The sequence below is a fragment of the Aspergillus japonicus genome, assembly GCF_003184785.1.
Source record: "Aspergillus japonicus CBS 114.51 unplaced genomic scaffold BO86scaffold_14, whole genome shotgun sequence".
In the NCBI taxonomy this organism is placed as follows: Eukaryota; Fungi; Ascomycota; class Eurotiomycetes; order Eurotiales; family Aspergillaceae; genus Aspergillus; species Aspergillus japonicus.
In genome coordinates this window covers 195,217-214,835 of record NW_020291651.1, presented here as the reverse complement: position 1 = coordinate 214,835, position 19,619 = coordinate 195,217, and the positions used below count along the sequence as shown (strand labels likewise).

General features: G+C 49.4%; 6 protein-coding genes across 6 annotated transcripts; 2 read left to right on the top strand and 4 right to left on the bottom strand.

The window, feature by feature from the left end:
* Nucleotides 1-629: 629 nt before the first annotated feature.
* On the bottom strand, nucleotides 630-6,991 carry BO86DRAFT_455166 (ECM29 family proteasome component). Its single transcript, XM_025677094.1, has 4 exons — nucleotides 1,952-6,991; nucleotides 1,683-1,882; nucleotides 1,448-1,530; nucleotides 630-1,393 (listed from the first exon to the last, which is right to left on the bottom strand). Exons 1-4 carry the CDS (start codon nucleotides 6,854-6,856, stop codon nucleotides 978-980), a joined length of 5,604 nt encoding a protein of 1,867 aa, XP_025529287.1. The 5' UTR covers nucleotides 6,857-6,991; the 3' UTR covers nucleotides 630-977.
* Nucleotides 6,992-7,751: 760 nt separating this feature from the next.
* On the top strand, nucleotides 7,752-9,459 carry BO86DRAFT_455165 (uncharacterized protein; the record flags this gene model as incomplete). The annotated part of the gene is made up of 2 exons (XM_025677093.1): nucleotides 7,752-7,945; nucleotides 8,004-9,459. The coding sequence occupies 2 exons, from the start codon at nucleotides 7,752-7,754 to the stop codon at nucleotides 9,457-9,459; spliced, it is 1,650 nt and encodes a 549-aa protein (XP_025529286.1).
* A 212-nt stretch (nucleotides 9,460-9,671) lies between these two features.
* Nucleotides 9,672-14,459, top strand: BO86DRAFT_408657 (putative SNF2 family helicase/ATPase). Its single transcript, XM_025674358.1, has 5 exons — nucleotides 9,672-9,730; nucleotides 9,786-9,970; nucleotides 10,053-13,245; nucleotides 13,301-13,761; nucleotides 13,835-14,459. The coding sequence occupies exons 1-5, from the start codon at nucleotides 9,697-9,699 to the stop codon at nucleotides 14,345-14,347; spliced, it is 4,386 nt and encodes a 1,461-aa protein (XP_025529285.1). The 5' UTR covers nucleotides 9,672-9,696; the 3' UTR covers nucleotides 14,348-14,459.
* Nucleotides 14,460-15,081: 622 nt separating this feature from the next.
* On the bottom strand, nucleotides 15,082-16,486 carry BO86DRAFT_387990 (CCDC90 family protein). The gene is made up of 3 exons (XM_025671744.1): nucleotides 15,837-16,486; nucleotides 15,442-15,775; nucleotides 15,082-15,383 (listed from the first exon to the last, which is right to left on the bottom strand). The coding sequence occupies exons 1-3, from the start codon at nucleotides 16,372-16,374 to the stop codon at nucleotides 15,326-15,328; spliced, it is 930 nt and encodes a 309-aa protein (XP_025529284.1). The 5' UTR covers nucleotides 16,375-16,486; the 3' UTR covers nucleotides 15,082-15,325.
* Nucleotides 16,487-16,722: 236 nt separating this feature from the next.
* Nucleotides 16,723-18,258, bottom strand: sec53 (phosphomannomutase SEC53). The gene is made up of 5 exons (XM_025671743.1): nucleotides 17,907-18,258; nucleotides 17,740-17,802; nucleotides 17,373-17,689; nucleotides 17,229-17,303; nucleotides 16,723-17,159 (listed from the first exon to the last, which is right to left on the bottom strand). The coding sequence occupies exons 1-5, from the start codon at nucleotides 18,006-18,008 to the stop codon at nucleotides 16,910-16,912; spliced, it is 807 nt and encodes a 268-aa protein (XP_025529283.1). The 5' UTR covers nucleotides 18,009-18,258; the 3' UTR covers nucleotides 16,723-16,909.
* A 214-nt stretch (nucleotides 18,259-18,472) lies between these two features.
* On the bottom strand, nucleotides 18,473-19,558 carry BO86DRAFT_387986 (putative DnaJ chaperone (Caj1)). The gene is made up of 4 exons (XM_025671742.1): nucleotides 19,449-19,558; nucleotides 19,369-19,383; nucleotides 19,245-19,305; nucleotides 18,473-19,190 (listed from the first exon to the last, which is right to left on the bottom strand). Exons 1-4 carry the CDS (start codon nucleotides 19,453-19,455, stop codon nucleotides 18,611-18,613), a joined length of 663 nt encoding a protein of 220 aa, XP_025529282.1. The 5' UTR covers nucleotides 19,456-19,558; the 3' UTR covers nucleotides 18,473-18,610.
* Between the last annotated feature and the right edge of the window lie 61 nt (nucleotides 19,559-19,619).

Sequence of the window (19,619 nt, the reverse complement as noted above, 5' to 3'; positions counted from 1 at the left end):
TGAGTGGTATAGTAATGTTAACTTTACCCCCCTGGGATCGTATCGGGGGAAAGTTGTTCCTTCAGATACTTTTGTTTCCGACGGACAGACGGCTTTATCTTCCGACCCTATCATCCGAAATTTTTCTTTCTTGTTGTCTTCGTTTCGCGGGGTCTGCCTGACCCATTTTCAGTTTCGATACGAGATCAATACGTATAGTCTTGTTTTCCTATGTCCTGAGATTCCTCACACACAAATCTTCAGCCATAAATTACCGGTATCTCTAATCCGTTACCCTGACATGCCCTACAATGATCATGTCCTCTACTCGCGCTAACTTAGTCTGCCAGTCGCACCAGATCGACCGACCCCTTTGCCCCCCCCCTCTGTCCGATGCCCAAATCACCCCCCTTCCCCCGCGAGACTCATCTGGGCCAATCTAGATCTTCGGCATAGCCGCTGCCATCGGGTGAGACTCATTTTCACCATCGATTTCCTCCTTTCCTCCCCATCGGATCCGAGCAAAATTACCTACTACTAGGTATGTATGAAAGCAGATTTGCCACTGGCGGTCTCAGAGAGGAAGTGACTGTATACCGTGTCCGTGAGTAGGTAGGTACTGTACAGTACCTGATCCCACCCCGCGACCAATTGGCTGCCACTTTTGTTTAATTCTACTGTAAAAATCACCACGCATTCCTAGGTAGTGTTGACCTTCATTCATTCTTTACCTCACATATCTCTACATGATTCTCGTTTCTCTTCCCTCTCTGCGCCTCCTCCAATGGACAACGGACCGCTCTTCGGGCGTATCATCTTTTATTGTCAGTGCCTGGACCGAGCTCAGCCCTAGTCTCATGATCAATGCATGTTCCCCTCATCTTTAACCCTCCCTTTCGTACCCCGTCTTCATCCCCATCGGGCCATATCTGCTGTCGTCCGATGGCCAGTGAGACATATCCCCCGCATGATCTCAAATAGAGATTATGAGCCGTATCTCACAAGATCACTGACGGCGGTGTTTCGGCCGCGAGCGCCCGGTCGAGTACCTGTTGTACCAACCCCGACCGTTCCTCGTCTCTCCATGCCCGTATGGTTTTCCATAGTGTCTCGTCAATTGGACATCTCATCTGCGTGCACAACTTGACATATGAAGCAGTCGCCTGTGCACGCCCTAAACGCACTTTTTCCAACGAGGTATCGATATCACGAGATAGCATCTCGCTGGCTAGCGCCGCCAAGGCCTTTTGGGGTCCGCGTAGATCGACTTCGCCACTCTGCGAGGCTTCCCACGTCCCTAATTGGTCGAGTACTGCGCAAAGCTCTCTATACAGTGTTGTTTGCACGTTTCTGCCTCCGCGTCCCAATGCTCGGCGCAGGTTTGGCACAATACCCTCCATGTGTTCCTGTACAACTGGATCGTTGTTAGCGCCCGATAAACTTTCAGGCCGGCTGCATGGGAACCTACCACTTGCTGGCTGATGCGATACAGGTTGGCAACAATGCAGGAGACATTCGACACATGCGGCTAATGTATCATCGAGAACTTGCCTAAAGAGTTTGTCAGTTCTTATCCGAGCTGGTTTGTTTAGTTTGAACCAATATCGGCGATGGAGGTCCGTAAGAGCCACAATGTGCAATCATTAGTGGTCCAAGTATTTCATTGGACCCCAAGCCTCCATTGGGGAAGGGATCCGACTTACGTAGGTCTCCGGCTGCTTCCTGCATCGACTTCCATTGGATCCCCGTCCTCTTCTATCTGGTCCAACACTTGAGTGACGATGCTGATGGTCTCTGGCATAAAATCAAGGTCCTCGCGCGCTTGCGACACCTCGCCAAGAACAATGAGAGCGTGAGGTCGGTAGGTCATGTTGTTTCGCTTGGCTTCTCGGAGGGTAATTGTCTTGTTCAGCCATACGCGTCAGTTCTGAGTCTCGAAACACAAATGGGTTAGAGCTGCGGAAGGGAATACCTTCGTAGCCTCTGCAAACTGAGGCTTCGCTTCCCATAACCTTTTCGCCTGCTTTATGAATCTCGCAAAGGCTTTGAGCACCACTTCTTTCCCATCCCATGTTTTACCAGCCAACGCTTTTTCCAACACAGGCCATATGTGTTCGCTCGTGGCAAGATCCAGCTCAGCATCAAGAGACATGATAGCATTTGCAAGTCCCAGTGCGGCTGTGTGCTTAATAGCCCAGCGCGCTGATTCCAGGCTTTGAGACACAAGGTCGACAATCTCCTTGATGTAGAGTGACACTGCGCGGTTACCACCGACATTGTCCTGCCATGCTTTCTCGAATACTTCCCGAACATGGTCATCCAAATCGTACTTAGACACAAAGATGAATGGCAGTGCCGCCGTGGCGAATGCTATAAACCGGTCATTAGCTAGCTTCGACGTCGAAAGCAAAATCTCAGCCGAAATAGCACGCTGATTGGTGTCTTCTGCGGAAAGGTATAATTTCTTCGCGTGCTCGACCGTGCTCAAGAACTGCTCATCAGAAGCAAGGCGCATCAAATATCCGATTGAGGAGCAATAGGACGCGCTAACAGTGTCATTACGATCTACCACGTGTTTCCCAAGGAGCTGAATAAAGCGGTCTGCAAAGGGACGAAATAATGTGGTTCGCATGCTTAGGAGCACCAAGACACGACTGCAGCCCACCTTGGACGGAAGACCCACTGCTGAGCGCAGTACTCCCTCTAGCCTCAAGGCAAATTCCTTCATGCTCTCTACATCGAGCATATCAATGAGGTACCGCTCAATGACTTCCATCATAGGCGACGTGCGGATGCTGGATAGACGCATTTTGTCGATATCCTGCCCCGTCAAGCCATACTTGTCGGCGTTGAGATGAACGTAGTTCACGGCCTGGGGCTCCAGGGAACTCAAGCAGCTTAAGAACTGTTCCATGATGTGAGGCACGAATGGGCGCAGCGGTTTTCCAGGGCTCTTCTTGATCATTTGAATCAGTGCTCCAATCGCGAATCCTTGAACTTCTTCGACCCCGGACTCCATGCCCTTGTCACTCAGCAGGAACGGGATAACAGTCTCCAGCATTGAACCAGCTTGCTTCGCATCGGGTTTGCTTGTCTCTAATGTGCGCATGATCATGTTGGTGATGGTCTGGCAAAGCTTCATCGCTGACACCCGGACTGTTTCTTTGATGTCATCCAGTAGCTTAAAGGCTTTAGTAAAGATCTCTTTCATATACCCCGCGAACATTTCCGGCTGGCGGCCCTGAATGAGGTCGGCAATCGCAGCGCAACTCGCTTGCCGAGCCCTCCATTCTCGTCCCGTCAGCATGCTCTTCAGTAGATCAGTTATAATCTCATCGAAATGAGCATCAATAATTTCCGTGGGATTCTTGACCAAGGCCCGCCATATTGTGTCCATCGATCGCTGCACATTTGGGTTCGGGTCGAATCTGTAACGAAACAATTTCGGATAAATCTTGGGGTTCTTCGCAAGGTAACCGTCCACGCTTGAGTCGGAGAATATGCTGCTTATTCCCAACTTGCTGAAAGCTGCACGGCTGGTCCAAAGGGCATCGTTCGAGGCCAGCGCCATGAACCGATAAACCAGAGTAGGATCCCCCGCTTCGGCAGCGAGGTTCATGATATCTTTATACGTATTCACAGATGATCCACCCCCGGTTGGTAAGGCTCCTGGCTCGAACAATTCGGTAGAATCGTTTACCCGGCCTCCTCTAAAATTTGACTTGCCTTCAGTAAAAGAATCCACCAGATCACGCACCAGGTCGTCCTTCAGTCCCCGGTCACCAACTCCGTAAACGAGACTTAAGCCTTGCGCTCCGGTCTCTTGGACGACTTCTTCGCGATCAGCAAGCAGATTGCTAAATGACCGCTGGCACTCTCGCAGACGAGCTTGCATCTCAGGCAGATGACCGCAGTTTTTGACAAGGCTCAAGAGCCATATAGCAGCGGCCTTTCGCAGTGAGGGTTTCGACGCACTGCAGCTAGATAAGATTTTGTCGCATACCTCAGCGAGAACTGATTCTGGGATTGCGGACGCGGGAATCGCTTCGTCCACATCAAATTCCAGTACCAGTGACCTAGATCTCCAGCCAGCTGCAGCATTGCTCAGTGCCTCGCCGACTGTAAAGTGAAGCTCTGAGTTGCGATTCTCATGAAGATCATAGAGGGCTTGCGTTAGTCCGTCGAGTCCTACACCAGTAGAGTCACCTCCGGAGATGGCCATTGATAACAGTCCAATCGCCATGATGGCCACTTCATTCTCTGCTTTGGCCGCCTGAACAAGTCTTTCTCTAATTGTGACCCATTTAGATTCAGGAAGCATAGAAAAGGACAGGAGATTAGAAAGACCAAGTCTCCCAACTGCAGCTTGGGCGGACCGGCAGAGGAGAGAGTCTCGAGCATTCTCTACCATATCGGAAACGGTGTCAATGAACCGTCTCACATAGGCTTCCGGCACTTTAAAAATCATGTTGCGGAACGCAAGCCTGCTCAATAAGTAAGATAGAGCCATAACTGCACCCCTGACCCTAAGTGCTGCCTCCCCGATTGCAGCTTTCCACTCCACCATCAAGTCTGACAGTTCAGTGATGAGTGCAGTCAAATCCGTGGTCGAAAAGGCGGGATGCGAAGCCAGAATGCCAATCGCTCGCGCAGAAGCGTCCTGTACCTCCTGATCATTACTGTTCAATGGTTCTCCGAGTGCCAATGTTTGCGGCACCACCTTCTCAAGTATGTTGTTGGGACTCAGGGAAGCTATGCTGATGAAGAGCCTCCCGCATTGTTGTGTGCCTTTCCTGTTCTCGCGAGATAAGCCAGCAAGCGCACTCGAGAGAAATAGGGCAATTGGTTCGCCGTCAGTAGATCGAAGGTAGCTTCTCAATGCATCTCGTGCTTGTTGATCAGAGCTAAGCATCACATCCAATTTGACATCCCAGTCATGTTCTATCTCAAAACCGGCCTCTGAAGCGGAGATGGATTCCCAAAACAATATGTTACGAAGAAACTCGATAGCCGCTGGGAAGGCGTTCTGGTAAGGTCCCGATAGTATGTCCAATGCAGATAAACCAGATATGCCTTGCGATGGAGTGGTGCCAAATAGAAAGCGCACCGCGTCAGAGAATCTCGGAAAACAGTACCACGCAGATAGCTCATTGGAGGACAAGTTATGATCGTGATTGGAATTTTGGAGTCGGAACCAGTAAGGATGCAGGCCTTTCTGTCCCTCCTCTACCACTTCATGATGCTTTTCTGAGCCGCGAGCAATGGCCAAGAGATCTATCCATCGGGCGATAACATCATTGTAAGGTAAAAATCTGTTCGCAAATCGTACTGCTGCATACTCAGGGCCCCGGACAACAGTAAACCCGGTCAGAGGGTCCTCTTGTTCAGGCTGATTACTCATTTGCTGAAGGAGAAAGGGTCGCAGTTGCGCTTGAAAGTCATGATCCCATTTCTTCATTGAAGAACTGAGAATATTTCCTAATGCCTGTTCGATACTGACGAAGATCTGAGTGCTTGAATCATCAGAGCTGAGCGATGTAAATAGCCATTTGATAAGTCCAAAGCCAGACAAAGCATCCTCTCCCTTCTGGACCTGAAAGTCTGCTTTGGGAATCATGATACCAATACATTCGTAGGCCATGCCTCGCAAACTAAGTTCTGTCTGCGGGAGTTTTTGACCACTTGCCGCGGGACTTGGCCATCCTTGAGACTGGATGAAGTCCATCAAGCCTGCTATGAGCTTCGGTGCCATTTGTTGTAAATCATCTGGCGAGCCCATCCTCACAACCCACGTAGTAAAATTGAAAATTTGTGTCCGTAGCTTGGACGCTTGCAGCCCTTGTATAGACCTTGCGCTGTCTGATAGAAGGCCTTCTCCTATTACCTGCATAATGCGCTCTTTGTCCCTAGTCGCCCTGATTGATCTCCCTAGGAAGGCCAGTATTTTGATCTGCAGAGCAGGTCGCGCTGGCGCAGCCCCATCTGGTGTTCCTGCACCCAGGTAGAGGTCGTACAACTGCCGCACAACATGGGGATCCTCAAGACTTGGTACAAACCTTTTGAGGCATTCCTCGCCGATATCAGAGAGACGAGTGTTAGCATCCGCTGATGCAATCACAGCAGGCAGGAATCGCTCTGAATTGGCAAAGGCTCCGCTGGCTAGGAATCTGAGGACATTGACTTTAGTCTCGGTGAGATTTAGTCCACCATCGGAAGCATTCCATGTCTCGGAGATCAGAGCATCTTTGTTCAGAAAAGTGTAATCTGCTGGAGATAGTCCCGGGCATGTGGACTTATGCTTGTCCGCGGGAGAAAGAATAAGCAGTTTCTCAAACAGAGATGACAAAAATTGCGTGTCTTGGTCAGAGAGACCCAAATGAGTCTTTAATCGCAGGTCTTCGTCACTATCCTTGGGTGGTAACTTCAAAAGCGGGAGAAGCCTCAGAACCAAGTTGAAAACAGTAGCAGCTTGATTGGTGGATGAGCCGATTTCCGAGATTCTTTGCAGTAAAGGGAGTAGGATCTCTACCCTTGCACTTGACCCTAGGCGATGAACACCCTGCTGAATATAGAGCAAGTCAAAATGTCTGATCAGGTGAGATTTCTGTTCCTTGAACTGTTTCAACAAAGCCGCCACGGGGAGCTTGATAGTTGGGGATTGAACTCGGGTGTTGATGTGCTGACAGACCGAAATGACTTTGTTGCGAACCGCAATGCTCTCAGAGCCTAGTTTCAACAGCAGAGGTGTCAAATAAGTATTTAGGAGGGTCTGCAGTCTATCGTCCGAGTCCGCAAGGGCGATCCTAAGTTCAACCTTGGATATCAAGCTCAATTCGCGAGCTTCAGAGCTCACTGAGATATTGGTTTCCGAAGCCATGGCACAAACACACACGCTCGGAGAGAAGGAGAAATCAAGCAAATATATTGAATAGACAGAATTCACATCGACGCGATGACTGGTGTGAGCCCAAGAAGAGATGGGGGGTTTTCAACTTAACTCTGTAGATCCCCGTTTAGGCAGAGGGAGCTCAACGTCACCCTCAAACCTGAGGCATCCCGATAAGTTAGGCGACGGTTGATATTAGTCATCATTCAATCTGACTCGTAAGCTGCTACTCCGTACTCCGTAGTTACCTAATTAGCTAACTAGTTACCTCAAACTTACATACATAAATTACTGTTAGTCGTGTTATTTCATTACAGTACAGTACACTATATCTACAGTACTGTACATCCAAGGCACTGTATGCCATATCTGGATCTATGAGCTCGGTAGGTGTTGATATTGGCACCAGGACCACTTCCTTTACCCGCTCTCGGCTCACCGTCGGATTCCGGCAGGGATAGTCACTACCACAGACGCGATGTGCATGTTGATAAATGAACGAGTAGCTTTCCCCTCACCTGTCATCATTCCTACTGGTTTCCACTCCGTACTATCTCACGATGGGCAAATTGAAGGACCAGAAGAAGCAGGCTAGCACCTGCTCTCTCCTTGCTACAACCCGCTCGCTATAGATTGGATTGCGTGTTCCTCATGCAATCGGCACCTTGCACAATGAACGTGCCTCGCCACTGATTGCAGAGGACAGTACGGAATACTCCGTACAGTACAAGTACAAATAACCCCCCTCGTAGCGCGCAACGGCGGCTTCAAGCAGTGTGGTACAGGTATATTGCTCACCACCCAAAGAAGACATTTGTTTTTAGATCTTTTCAGTGGGCTACGAGAACTAGGCTGATCTGTCGGTGATCCCACACGCGGTATCGCCATGCGGTTGTTTCTCCATCCCGTCCTTTGGATAGGGCTTTTTTCCTACTACCACCAAGCTTGCGCTCTTTTAGAAGTCTTTGAAGTGTATCAACCCATTTCCGTTGCAAGTGATGGGCACCATCAATGTGCAGGAGAAGAGCGCGTCTTAGTGGATTACGACTTTGGGAATAGTTATTCTCTGCCCTATGTCGGGTGAGTAAGGAGTCTCTTGCAGATCGACGAGAGACAGCACTGAACTGGACGTGCATAGATTCTATGAGCCTCCTCGCTGCAAATTTGACACCGTTCACATCAACCTTACTGTCACCTCTAAGGGCAGGCAATATGATCGTCTTGCGATTTTTTATCTTGGTGATACTGAATTGTGGCGCACATCAACTGCGGAACCAACCAGCGATGGCATTGTTTGGACCTATCTCAAAGACATGTCACAATTCAACACCCTCTGGAAAGAGAAGCAAAAGATAATATTTGACCTAGGAAATATCATCACTGATGTCTATACTGGGCATTACAACACAACATTGACAGCCTATTTCTCCTACGAGGACAATGTAAAGACGCCAGATGCCATCTTGCCTATCTCTGCGAGAAGGTCAGTGCAGAATGCGTCCAGCGACTTTGAGCTTCCATCGGACAATGCGACTGTACTTCACCGATTCCCTCCGAATACCTCACGTGCTGTCGTTTCAATCGCCGCCACTGGTCAATCAACAGAAGAATTTTGGTGGTCGAACGTCTTTACATCCGACTCGTGGTCTTTCGATAATACCATCGGGGAGCTGTACGGATACTCTCCCTTTCGCGAGGTACAACTCTATATCGATGGCATGATGGCAGGGGTGGTTTGGCCATTTCCTATCATTTTTACTGGTGGTGTCGCGCCGGGTTTCTGGCGTCCGATTGTTGGCATTGACGCCTTCGACTTGAGGCAGCCAGAAATCGACATCACCCCGTGGTTACCCATACTGCTGGACAACAAGACCCATTCTTTCGAAATCAGGGTCACAGGTCTCAACATTTCTGAAGGCGGAGCTGTCACATTCTCTGATACTGTTGGGTCCTATTGGATCGTGACTGGAACTATCTTCTTGTACCTGGATGAATCCGCACCCCAGTTTTCTCCTGGTCGCAAGCCAATCTCAATAGCTCCGCCACCAAAATTCACAGCGACGCGCAACCTTGTGCAGAATGCAGCTGGAGGGAATGAGACATTGATTTACTCCATAACAGCGCAGAGAACCTTTACAGTCCAGTCTACCGATCATGCGTGGAGTCAGAACCTTTCCTACTCGAACTATGGAACTTTGAACCAGCAAGGTCTGAGCCAGAGTAACCTCCAGCATACTTCTGGCCGTAACCAGCTCATAGGAAGCAAAGTACTCAACGATGTCACATTTGATTATCCTTTACTTTGCAACCAGACTTACAATCTGGACGATGGGCTTACTATAAGTGCTTGGATGCGCAGAGGTCTTGACATTGAAGCTACAGAAGGCCTAGGGATCTCAACATACACTCTTACCTCAGGCCCTCTGAACTTGCACACCGAGCAAATGGGCACGGCATTCTACCAATCAACTTCAAACAATAGTGCTTCGTATGGCGAGACAAAAGACGTCTTTGAGAGCGACGCTGATGGTGTCTCCTATAGTCGGGAAGTACACGCGGTTAACGGCAGTGTGGTTTATGACACAGGGAATTAAAAATCTTTGAAGTGTCATAAATCACTGGCCCATTCTTTCCTTGTACCAAATAAGTTGATCTAAGCTATAAGGTTCTTTGTGTATAATAGATTTCACTGTTTAGATACTTCAGATGGACAGTTCTTATCGGCACGTGAGTTTGACTGATAAGACAGCTCTTCTGTCGCCTCCTAGAGAGTTCCATCAGATTAACTTATCATACTGTGGCAATTGAGATATGTATAGCAAGAAGATAGCATGGCTACGGTAAAAACAGAACTTCATTATTCAGGTAGCCTGGGGCTTGCTCTTTCCTATCTGGGTTCACCGCTGACCAAGAACTCCAGGCCTTGTCCCAGATACTCTGGTTGCTGCCTTTATGAGAACCAGCTGCAGCATTGAACATTCTGAACCACTAAATAAGCGACTCAAGCTATCTTTAGCACCTCAGAGTCTAAGAAAACTCAATGAAATTCTGAAACCAGAAATCCCGCTGGGTTATATTCCGCTAGCACGATGTTATATCGGATTGGTAGGTGATCGTCAAATCCAAATACAAGCGTGACCTAACATGGCCTCATGAGGTTGAGTTTGCTAAAAGCTTCATCAAATAGAACTTCGCTCACTTAGGAAGTGCAGAAAGATTACTGCATTCATTTGAATATGTGTCACGCCTTCCTGTTGTCGTGCAGACAGCCACTGCCCCTTTTGTTCATTCTGATACCACTGTGAATGATGACAAATCTGGCAACCTTCAGCTGAAGTTGCTAGCAGTGGCGGGACAGGAAGTAATCTTCTCAGATAGGATCACCGACCGCAAGCTCATTGATGCCATTGATGGCGGATTGATAGGAAGCTTGCCCTGCGCCGATCGATTTTTCAAGAGTGCGCCGTCTGTGTGCTACCAGGCAACCTTGCATCGGCTTCCTGATGGGAAGTCCTTCAGACTGGAAATCGCCATCCTTTGGAAGGACTCGACAGATATTATAGATGCCAGAAGTCTATCTCGTACCTCATCCAGGGTCTTTTCGAGGTATGTTCTGAGACAGAGTGACGGTTCGCTCATGAAGCACACAGCACACACGCAGGAGGCAAGCTGGTCACCACGCGATTTCTACGAGAATGTTCATGTACCACCTGATACGCCCACGGGCTCAGCTGAGATCAAATGCGCCCTGACAGAGTGTCAGCTCTACCCCTTTCAGAGACGGACCGTCAGGTGGCTCTTGCAGAGGGAGGGCGTCAAATTATGCCCCGATGGACAGGTAATCCCTACTGAGTTGGACTCTAATAGTGATCTGCCAGCTTCCTTCATTCGTATCACAGATGCGGATGGGAAGTGCTGTTATGCGAGCCATCTCCTCATGATTGTGACCACAGATATTTCTGCACAGAGGACAGTCTTACGGGGCGGTATTCTGGCTGAAGAAATGGGCCTGGGTAAGACGGTCGAAATGATCAGTCTAATGTGCCTCCACCGTCGAGAATTACTATCTGAGACCCAATGTCCAAGCCCCACTGGTGGCTTGAGACCCTCCCGTGCAACTCTGATTATAACGCCACCTGCGATTCTCGACCAGTGGAAGGAGGAGATCTTGCTACACGCTCCGAGTCTTCGTGTCTTTCACTATGAGGGTATCAACCGTCACCATGAACTACCAGAAAGTGGTTTGGTTGATATGGTGGCTGATCACGATGTCGTGCTCACGACCTATAATGTTCTTGCTCGAGAGATTCATTTTTCTGGAAATGCTCCGCAGCGAAATCTCCGGCATGAAAAAAGGTTCGAGCCACGGAAGACGCCTCTTGTTCAAATTCATTGGTGGCGAGTATGTCTGGATGAAGCCCAGATGATAGAGAGTGGCGTCAGTAATGCAGCCAAAGTTGCTCGTTTGATTCCGCGCCAGTTGGCCTGGGCTGTGACTGGGACCCCTATACGCAAGGACATCACAGACCTCCTCGGCCTTCTTCTATTTCTGCGCTATGATCCTTTTTGTGGTTCTATTTGGAATAGGTTATGCCGGTCATTTCGCCCTGTTCTGACGCGTATCACTCAAACTATTGCTCTGAGGAATAGCAAAGATCGCATCCGAGGGGAGCTCCGCATACCACCTCAGAAAAGGTTTGTCATCACAATACCTTTTAATGCAGTTGAAGAGCAACATTACAGACAGTTATATGAGGAAATGTGCGAAGAGTGTGGGCTTGATATTTCAGGCGCACCTATCCACGAACACTGGAATCCTAATGACTCGTCAGTCATTGAGAGAATGAGGAGTTGGCTGGCCAGGCTTCGCCAGACGTGTCTTCATCCCAATCGCGGTCGAGGATTTACCGCTGGCACTAACGGTCCGTTACGCTCAGTCCAAGAAGTTTTAGAGGTTATGATTGATGAAAACGACGTGAGAATACACGCCCAAGAACGTGAACGTCTCTTATTGCGAATGCGTCGTGGGCAATTGCTGGAGAATGCTATGCGAAAACGAGAAGCACTTGAGTTGTGGAGGACTTGCTTTGAGAGAGCGAGTGCAATCGTCAACGATTGTCGAGGTCGACTGCAAACAGAGATCCAGAGACTTCAAGTATCGAACTTGGGCGCTGATCAAGAAACGGCATCGAATGAGCTGGCAACCAATGACGATAGTGAAGATTCGGACAAGAGTAATCGCATAGGTGCCTACCGACAGAGGCTTCGCGCTGCTCTCGAAGTCCAGCATATGGGTGTATTCTTCATGGGCAATGCGTACTATCAGATCAAATCGGACCTCAAGCTCACTGACCCTGAGTCTGATGAATTCAAATCTCTCGAGCAACAGGAAGAGGAGGCGTATGCCACTGCCAAGTCCATCCGGAAAGAAATTTTGAAGGATGTGTCTAAGAAGGTAGGAAATCACATGAGAATAATCAGGGAGATGCTGCGCAACAAGCGATATGTGGCCATACCCGAGATGAAACCTCATATATATAACACAGGCGTAGAGGCTCGCCGTGTGCTCGAGAAATTCGAAGATTTCTGCGAGGCTATGAATAAACATGCTGCACAATACGACGAGTGGCGTCAGACCATGGTTCATCTTCTTTCCCAGTCGCTCATTGACCAGGAGGATGAATCGGAGCTTCAAGGCAACGAATACGAAAAGTCCACCAAACATCAAGATGAAATGTACGTTTATATGGAGGCACTACGCGCCATGTTCGCTGATCGCCACGACTGCCTGACTGGGCAGAGGAACGTGCTTATTGCTCATGAAGTCAAAGGCGGAGTCGCTCAGGCCCAAAAGTGCGAGGGCCCATCACCAGAGCTGTTTCTGAATATTATGAACATGCGAAGTCGTATGAAGCCCGATCCTCAATTGGGCTCTCTTCGCGGTATTATCAGTGAGCTTCGCAGCTTGACCACATCCCTTGAATGGCAGGCAACTGAGGGAAGCACTCGGGCGCGGGCCGAAATGGAAATCACCAGTTTGGTGTTGAAGAATGCCAGTGCTATGGCTGCAGAACATTCCAAGGTTATTTCAAGCCTGGAGAGAGAGGTTGAGATGTTTCGGGACACGATGAATTATCGCCTCGAGTACTATCGCCAATTACAGCAAATCTCTGACACCGTGGCTCCGTTCGACGAGGAGAGCGTTGGAAAGCCCTTAGATGAGGCCACCTTCGAGGCAAAGCTCACTCAGGAGAATCTTGTTGATGGAAGAATATCGGCTTTGCGCGCAAAGCACCGCTATTTGATCCATCTTCGAGACGAACCGAGCGTGGATGAGTCCACAAGAATATGCGTGATATGCCAGTCAGGCTTTGAGATTGGTGAGTTACGGCATCCTCTGACTAGTTGGAGCCAAGTTTTACTTACATCTATAAGGTGTTTTGACTGTATGTGGCCATCGCTATTGTCAACATTGTTTGGGCATATGGTGGCGTCAGCATCGGACTTGTCCTACATGTAAAAGAAGGTTGAAAGCGAACGATTTCCACCAGATCACATACAAGCCTCAAGAATATGTTGTGCAAGAAGAAAAGGCACCGACCAAGGCCATGTCTGAGCGACCGGCTTCCACAAACTCAATCTACCATGATATCAGCTCGAGTACGCTAAACGAGATCAAAAATATCGATTTGAATTCTTCTTTTGGCACCAAGATCGATACTTTGGCTCGTCACATACTGTGGCTCCGTGAGCACGATCCTGGGGCTAAGTCAGTGGTGTTTTCCCAGTACAAGAATTTCCTTGAAATTCTAGCATCTGCCTTGTCCCGGTTCAAGATTGGGTTCAGCAGTGTTGACAGTAAAGATGGAATACAAAATTTCAAGAGTGACCCTGCGGTGAGAGCCATACCTGAGTTGTACGCACGCTATGAATCTCACAATCCCAATGCTGACAGTCGCCTTTTTCTAGCTGGAATGCTTTCTCCTGCATGCCCGAGCCCATTCATCTGGGCTTAATCTTATTTGTGCGACAAATGTCATATTTTGTGAACCCTTGGTCAATACAGCAATCGAGCTTCAAGCCATTGCCCGCGTACATCGCATAGGCCAGCATCGACCAACAACCGTTTGGATGTATCTGGTCTCTAACACTGTTGAGGAGTCGATTTATGATCTGTCTGTGTCGCGTCGTCTAGCCCATATCATGCAAAAGGAGGAACGGCAAGAAGAGAGGCCATCAGAGTTTCCAGTAAATGGCGCCCATGGGATTGCAAGCACCACGCTGACAGAGACAGCAATTGATGCGGCAAATTCTCTTGAGATTCAGGATGCGCCTCTTTCCAAAATGATGGCGAGCGGCCCGTTGGGTGGTGAACTTGTCCAGAAAGACGATTTATGGCGATGCCTGTTCAGGAAAGCCAACAGTACCCACATGGATGCCGCAGGTGAAGTCGCGAGGTTCTTGAGAAGCGAGGCCGCTTAGCAGAGAAGTGTGGCGTTAATGAATTCGTAGCCTTGCCGGTTTGAAAGTTCTGAATTTAGTGGATGAACAAGCAATCTTCGGATTTCGGGGCCTGATGTGTGGTCGTGCCCCGATTCAGTACTGCATCTAGAGTGGAGCAATCGACAATACTATGTCGCAGATTAACAGCAATCCCCTCGAATGTGGGGCTTTCACGAGACAGGGCTTGTAGCAATTTGAAGTGCCCAACCGCCCCATGTTCGCTGGTTCTGCTGTCGATGTGTCAATATCAAGCCCTCCCATGTCACAGGCGAGCTGGTCTGTTTACACGCTTATGTGAAACGTAGTTATGCAATAGCCTCAAGACGTTGACAAGACGGACGGACCTATGAGCTACCGATCATGCATATTGATGGCATCCTTCCAAGCTGTAGTGTAGTCCTGCTTTTCGGTCCACTTCCCGGGTCAATACCGAACATTCAGTCCAGCTCCCACAACAATGACTGTTATGCGAAGTTGAGGAGGGAGGCGCTCAAGCATCGTAATTTTGCTAATGAGCACCCCCGCGTCCCCAAACCTATTGCCTCTAGGATCTAGCTTTCCCTCTCAATGCTATCGCCCCCGTCATCACCAGTGGCTGGAGCCCTGAGCTTAACAGGTTGCCAGTCTTGACAGAAGCCTCTTGGGGCTGTACAACAACTATTCACGTTAACGCACTCGGAACCGACTAGGTTACTAGATTGATGTTGATTTCGAGTCAATCGAGCCCGCTAGTTGCTTGATGTAGCACGTCCTGTGAAATCACTAGCCTCAGATACTGCTAAGGCTTCACTGGCGCCAAAATCACCACCTTTGGCTGTTACAGCAAAGCAAAGTTAGATTTCTCGGCTCAACAGGAATTGTCCAACATGCTCATGAAACAAACATAGTGAACAAACAGTTGCTATAATACAAGTTTTGAGTTTGCAGTAATGCAATCCTCCAAGTGCGCTAAAATTCTCACATAAAAAGACGCCAGGCACCCAAAATGAGTGCAGCGGTACCGGTGCAGACACCCCTAGAGCACATATGTCAGTATACCATACTTCCCGCAGCAAAGACTTGCGAGATCTTACATGAGCCATTGTAGAGTGGAGAATTTGACTGCTTCCACCCGCTCCCTTAAGCCGGCAACCTCCTGCTCGATCCGTGTTTCTGTCTCCTTGATGCGCATTTCCTGTCCATTCGCTTCTTCACGAATCCTGCCTTTCTCGAGGTTCAAATCCAGGCGCACAGACGCCTGTGTGCGTCCAATCTCGTCACGGAGGCGCGAGTTGAGCTTGGCCAGGTCTGCAGCAATCTTCTCGTGCGACGAGCGCGTCAGTTGCGCTTCGGTCGAGTCTGCATTTAGCAATTCGGAGCGGAGCTTGGCGAAGTCGACTTTTTGTGTATACGCCGATCGTTCGGTGTCTGGATGACGATAAGGTATAAGCATCCTAGTCATCTGCATAATTCTGCCATTAATCCCTACCTTCTCTTAGAACCATTGTACGGGTAAGGTTTTGGATCGACTCTTCGATGATATCATTCAAGACTCTCATCATGGCGACAGCCTGCTCCTCACTGAACCCTTCATCCTTTAACCGCTGTACGAACTTCAGAGTATCGAAATGATGATCTCGTTGCCGGACCGTGGAAGCATGGAAAGCGCGTCGAGCAGGCTTGAATGCGGCGACATAGACACCGTCATAGCGGATAGGATGGCCGAGGCTTTGTACAGCGGGAGGGCTCGTTGTGTGGCGGGCCAAGGCGAACCGCTTTGCGATCGCCGACGAAGCGCCAGTGGCCCGGGGTGTGGCGGAGTGACTGAGGGAGGAAGAAGAGAGGCCAGCTAGACTGTGTGACTGCCGTCTAGCTTGGTTCCAAGAGCGTGTCAATTGCTGCTTCTGTTGGCGCGCTGCTGGAAGAGTGGTCGGGGGTGCAATAGTCGTCCGAGCAGAAGAGCCGTTCCAAGTAAGACGGGGCAGGATGGAACGGGGTACCTCCGCAACTGTCTTTTGAGACGCCATGTTGACACGGAATTATGCGATACCGAAAGAAGTAATGGCCACACAAAAGCGCGTGGTAGAGGAGCCTGAGCCTGGGCCTGATCTAGGTCAAGAAGGATGGTGCATGATGAGGTGCCGGTTGACGATGACTAAACCCCGAAGTCGGGGACGGCGGGTCTCGCCTTTTTGCCTGCATGTGATTACCGCCATTTACACACCTTCGACGGCATTCTGCGGTCAAAGCAGGGAGACTATTCCAACACGCAAGATGCCAGAACCCCGGGATTTTCCGGCTCCTAGAAGCGTGGGCGTCTCTGCATGTTTCTTCACGAGTGGAGATATACATAGTTTACAATAGAACCGTGACTGATTCAAATTATACTTCACATAGCAACCATGTACAGTACAGTACAAACCGTCTTTTGCATTCATGCCTCTGAAGCAATTAGTATATTTTCCTCGGTACCAACCGCGAGCTCAGTTATCCCACTTTTACCCAAAACCATCTAGATCACTTTCCAGGAGAAAGCCAGACCATAGCATTTCTTCAACCCATCTATAGCTCGAACAGCTCTTTTAATAACTTCATGGTGTCATCGGGGTTTTGGACGGCATGACCGATTGTCCTAGGGTCGCTGTAGATCTCGTAGTCATTGCCTCCCTCGAAGCATTTGTCTCCAAAGAAGTGAATCGTCTTGTACTCCACGCCAGATATCTCCTTCTCAGCGGCGACATGCTTCAGGCAGTAGGTTTTGTCCCAGCCAGTAGGGAAAACATCGAAGGAGATCTGGCCGCCAATAGAGTAGCTAAGTCCAACAGTGTGATTAGCAACAAGGAAGCATAGGGTGGGTTGAGGTGCCTATCCTAGGACTCACGTGAGACCCCAATCAGGGAACTTCTTCTTGAGAGCTGCTACCAAGTCCCGACGGATGTGATGCACATCATCGTATCTATGAAGAGGCCATTAGTCAGTCAAGCTCGATTCGCATGCAGACCGCTAGACCTGAGGCGATACGCACGCTTGGAACTCATTTCTCTCGTCGAAGCTAGCGTTTCTGCCAATAGGGCTGACATTAATCATGCCGTTGCGAAACTCGACGAAGGTACCGCGCTTCTTAGGAATCTTCAGGTCCGCGATGTATTTGAGGCAGAAGTTGACCAGCTCCTGGTATCTTTCCTCTCCAATCCACTCAATGAAGCTGGTACCAGCGAGCGGCTGTCCAAGACGGAAAGCAGTCAGACCGTTCTCCGGGAAGCAAAAATCAAAGAGGGATGTGACGTTTGTTGTAGCTGAGCCGAGTTGTTCTTGCTGCTTGGCGAAGTCCGATCCACCAACCTAGGCATTATTAGATCGCTGAGGGTCAAGTTTCCATCTGAAGGACTGACATATCCGATAGCACACTTGTGGCGGAGTCGAGAGAGGAGTTCCAGCATTTCTGGCGTGGCACCCTAGTCACAGGCGATCGATCATTAGTCTCTCGGTCGCTTGAATCAAAGACAGCAAGATCAAGTGATCCAAGTGCACAACTTCTGAGATCGAGGGAGTAGCTCACCCTTCTCGGGAGGGACAGTGTGTTGTCGACATCGAAAAGACAAATGGTCCCCTGCAAAGGCCGATTCGGCAAAGATGGATATACGCCTGCGCCTTCAGCCATGGTGCCAAACACAATTAAGAGATTTGGTTTGTGAACTTGGTGTGGAAAGCGAAGAGTAGAAAGGGGAGACTTTCAACAGCCACCCGAGAGCGACAAGAGGGTGGAAATGGTCGAATTCAGGGGTGGAAGGCCGCATGCGGTGAAGTGGGGAGGTGATAGCGGGGTCTAGCTCAGGCATCAAGGCTGCACTGTGTGAAGACAGTCGAGGTCGAGACAGTCGATCCACGTGGGTCCTAATGGCTTATCGATAACCTTGATAAGTCCCCCAGTTCGATGGCCTACCTACGTACTGTAGGTTACTTTATCCGGTTTCCTTGCTCCGGCATTGGCCAGCAAGGGCAGATGGAGACAGATTGTCTCACATGTCAAATTTACAATGATTATTGGGCACTTCACGTGGTGCCTAAGCAGCATTGTGAGACAGGCTGTAGCGAATAGAATCGTAAATTTGAAGTACCAAAAAACCGTAACCAAGGACAGTATGGCTGAAGACACTATTACCCACATTGACACTGTAGGAAGAATGAATAAATTTAAGAGGGCATATGGCTGCTGCACACAGGGATGAGTATCCCACTCCGCATTGTCACATGTCAATGTTCTCAACGGCCCATTGTAGTCTGGAATACCTTGGCCGCCAATTCACTCAACAGCCGAGCACGGTCAGTTTGAGGCAACTCCAGAAAGACCTCGTAGACACTCTTTCCCTTTGCGTCACGTACCGCTCCCAGTCGATTACCCGCGACAGCTCCGGCCAACGCCCCGGGAGCATTACCAATGATAAACCCCAGTGCGCCGCCACTGATACCGCCAACAATGGACCAGAAGCGCGACGTAGGACGGGTTTGCGTGCGACCATCAGCATCGGTCGCATCACTCGCAAGACCCTCTTCGCGTAGCATCTCCTCAAAGACAGAGCCAAATTGCTCCGATGCCCGCTGCTCTCTATCAGCAGCGGAACCGAAGCCGAAAGCGGACCATGGGAAACCGCCAGCACCTCCTTGAGGTATATCATATTCTTCATCCACCCCATCTGCTAATCGTGTCGCATCGTATTCTCGCCGACGTGATGTATCCGATAATGTGTAATAAGCATCGTTGATTTCTTGGAACCTACGAGTCCGAGCTGGTCTCTCAGCCGAATCGGCAGGCACTCGGTCGGGGTGCGATTTCAGTGACTCTCTATAGATGTGTAAGTGTTGTGCTGGCTTTAGACAAATCAGTAACGTGCCGCACCTTTTGTATGCATTGCGAATTTCTTGTTGTGTTGCTTTAGGAGATACCCCAAGAACTTTATCTGTATGAATGACGAAGTCAGTCTGCTAGCAGTGTGTGTCCAAATTTGCGGTGGCCCTCTTACAAAGATCTCTCTGTCCTAAGAGAAAACGTGAGTATGCGTTCTGCTCAAATATGTGCTGAAATCTGTTAGGATGCACTCACTAGCCATACTTTGCTACAGTCAATTTGCTTAGGAGATTCAACTTAGTAGACGAATGCCACCGGCTTGTTCTGCACTATGAGCTATGTTAGTGGACTTGAGGCAAAAGTGGTTACTGAAGTGATCGAACCGACGAAAGAGTCAACCGCCCAAGACCACTGATGACGTCGACA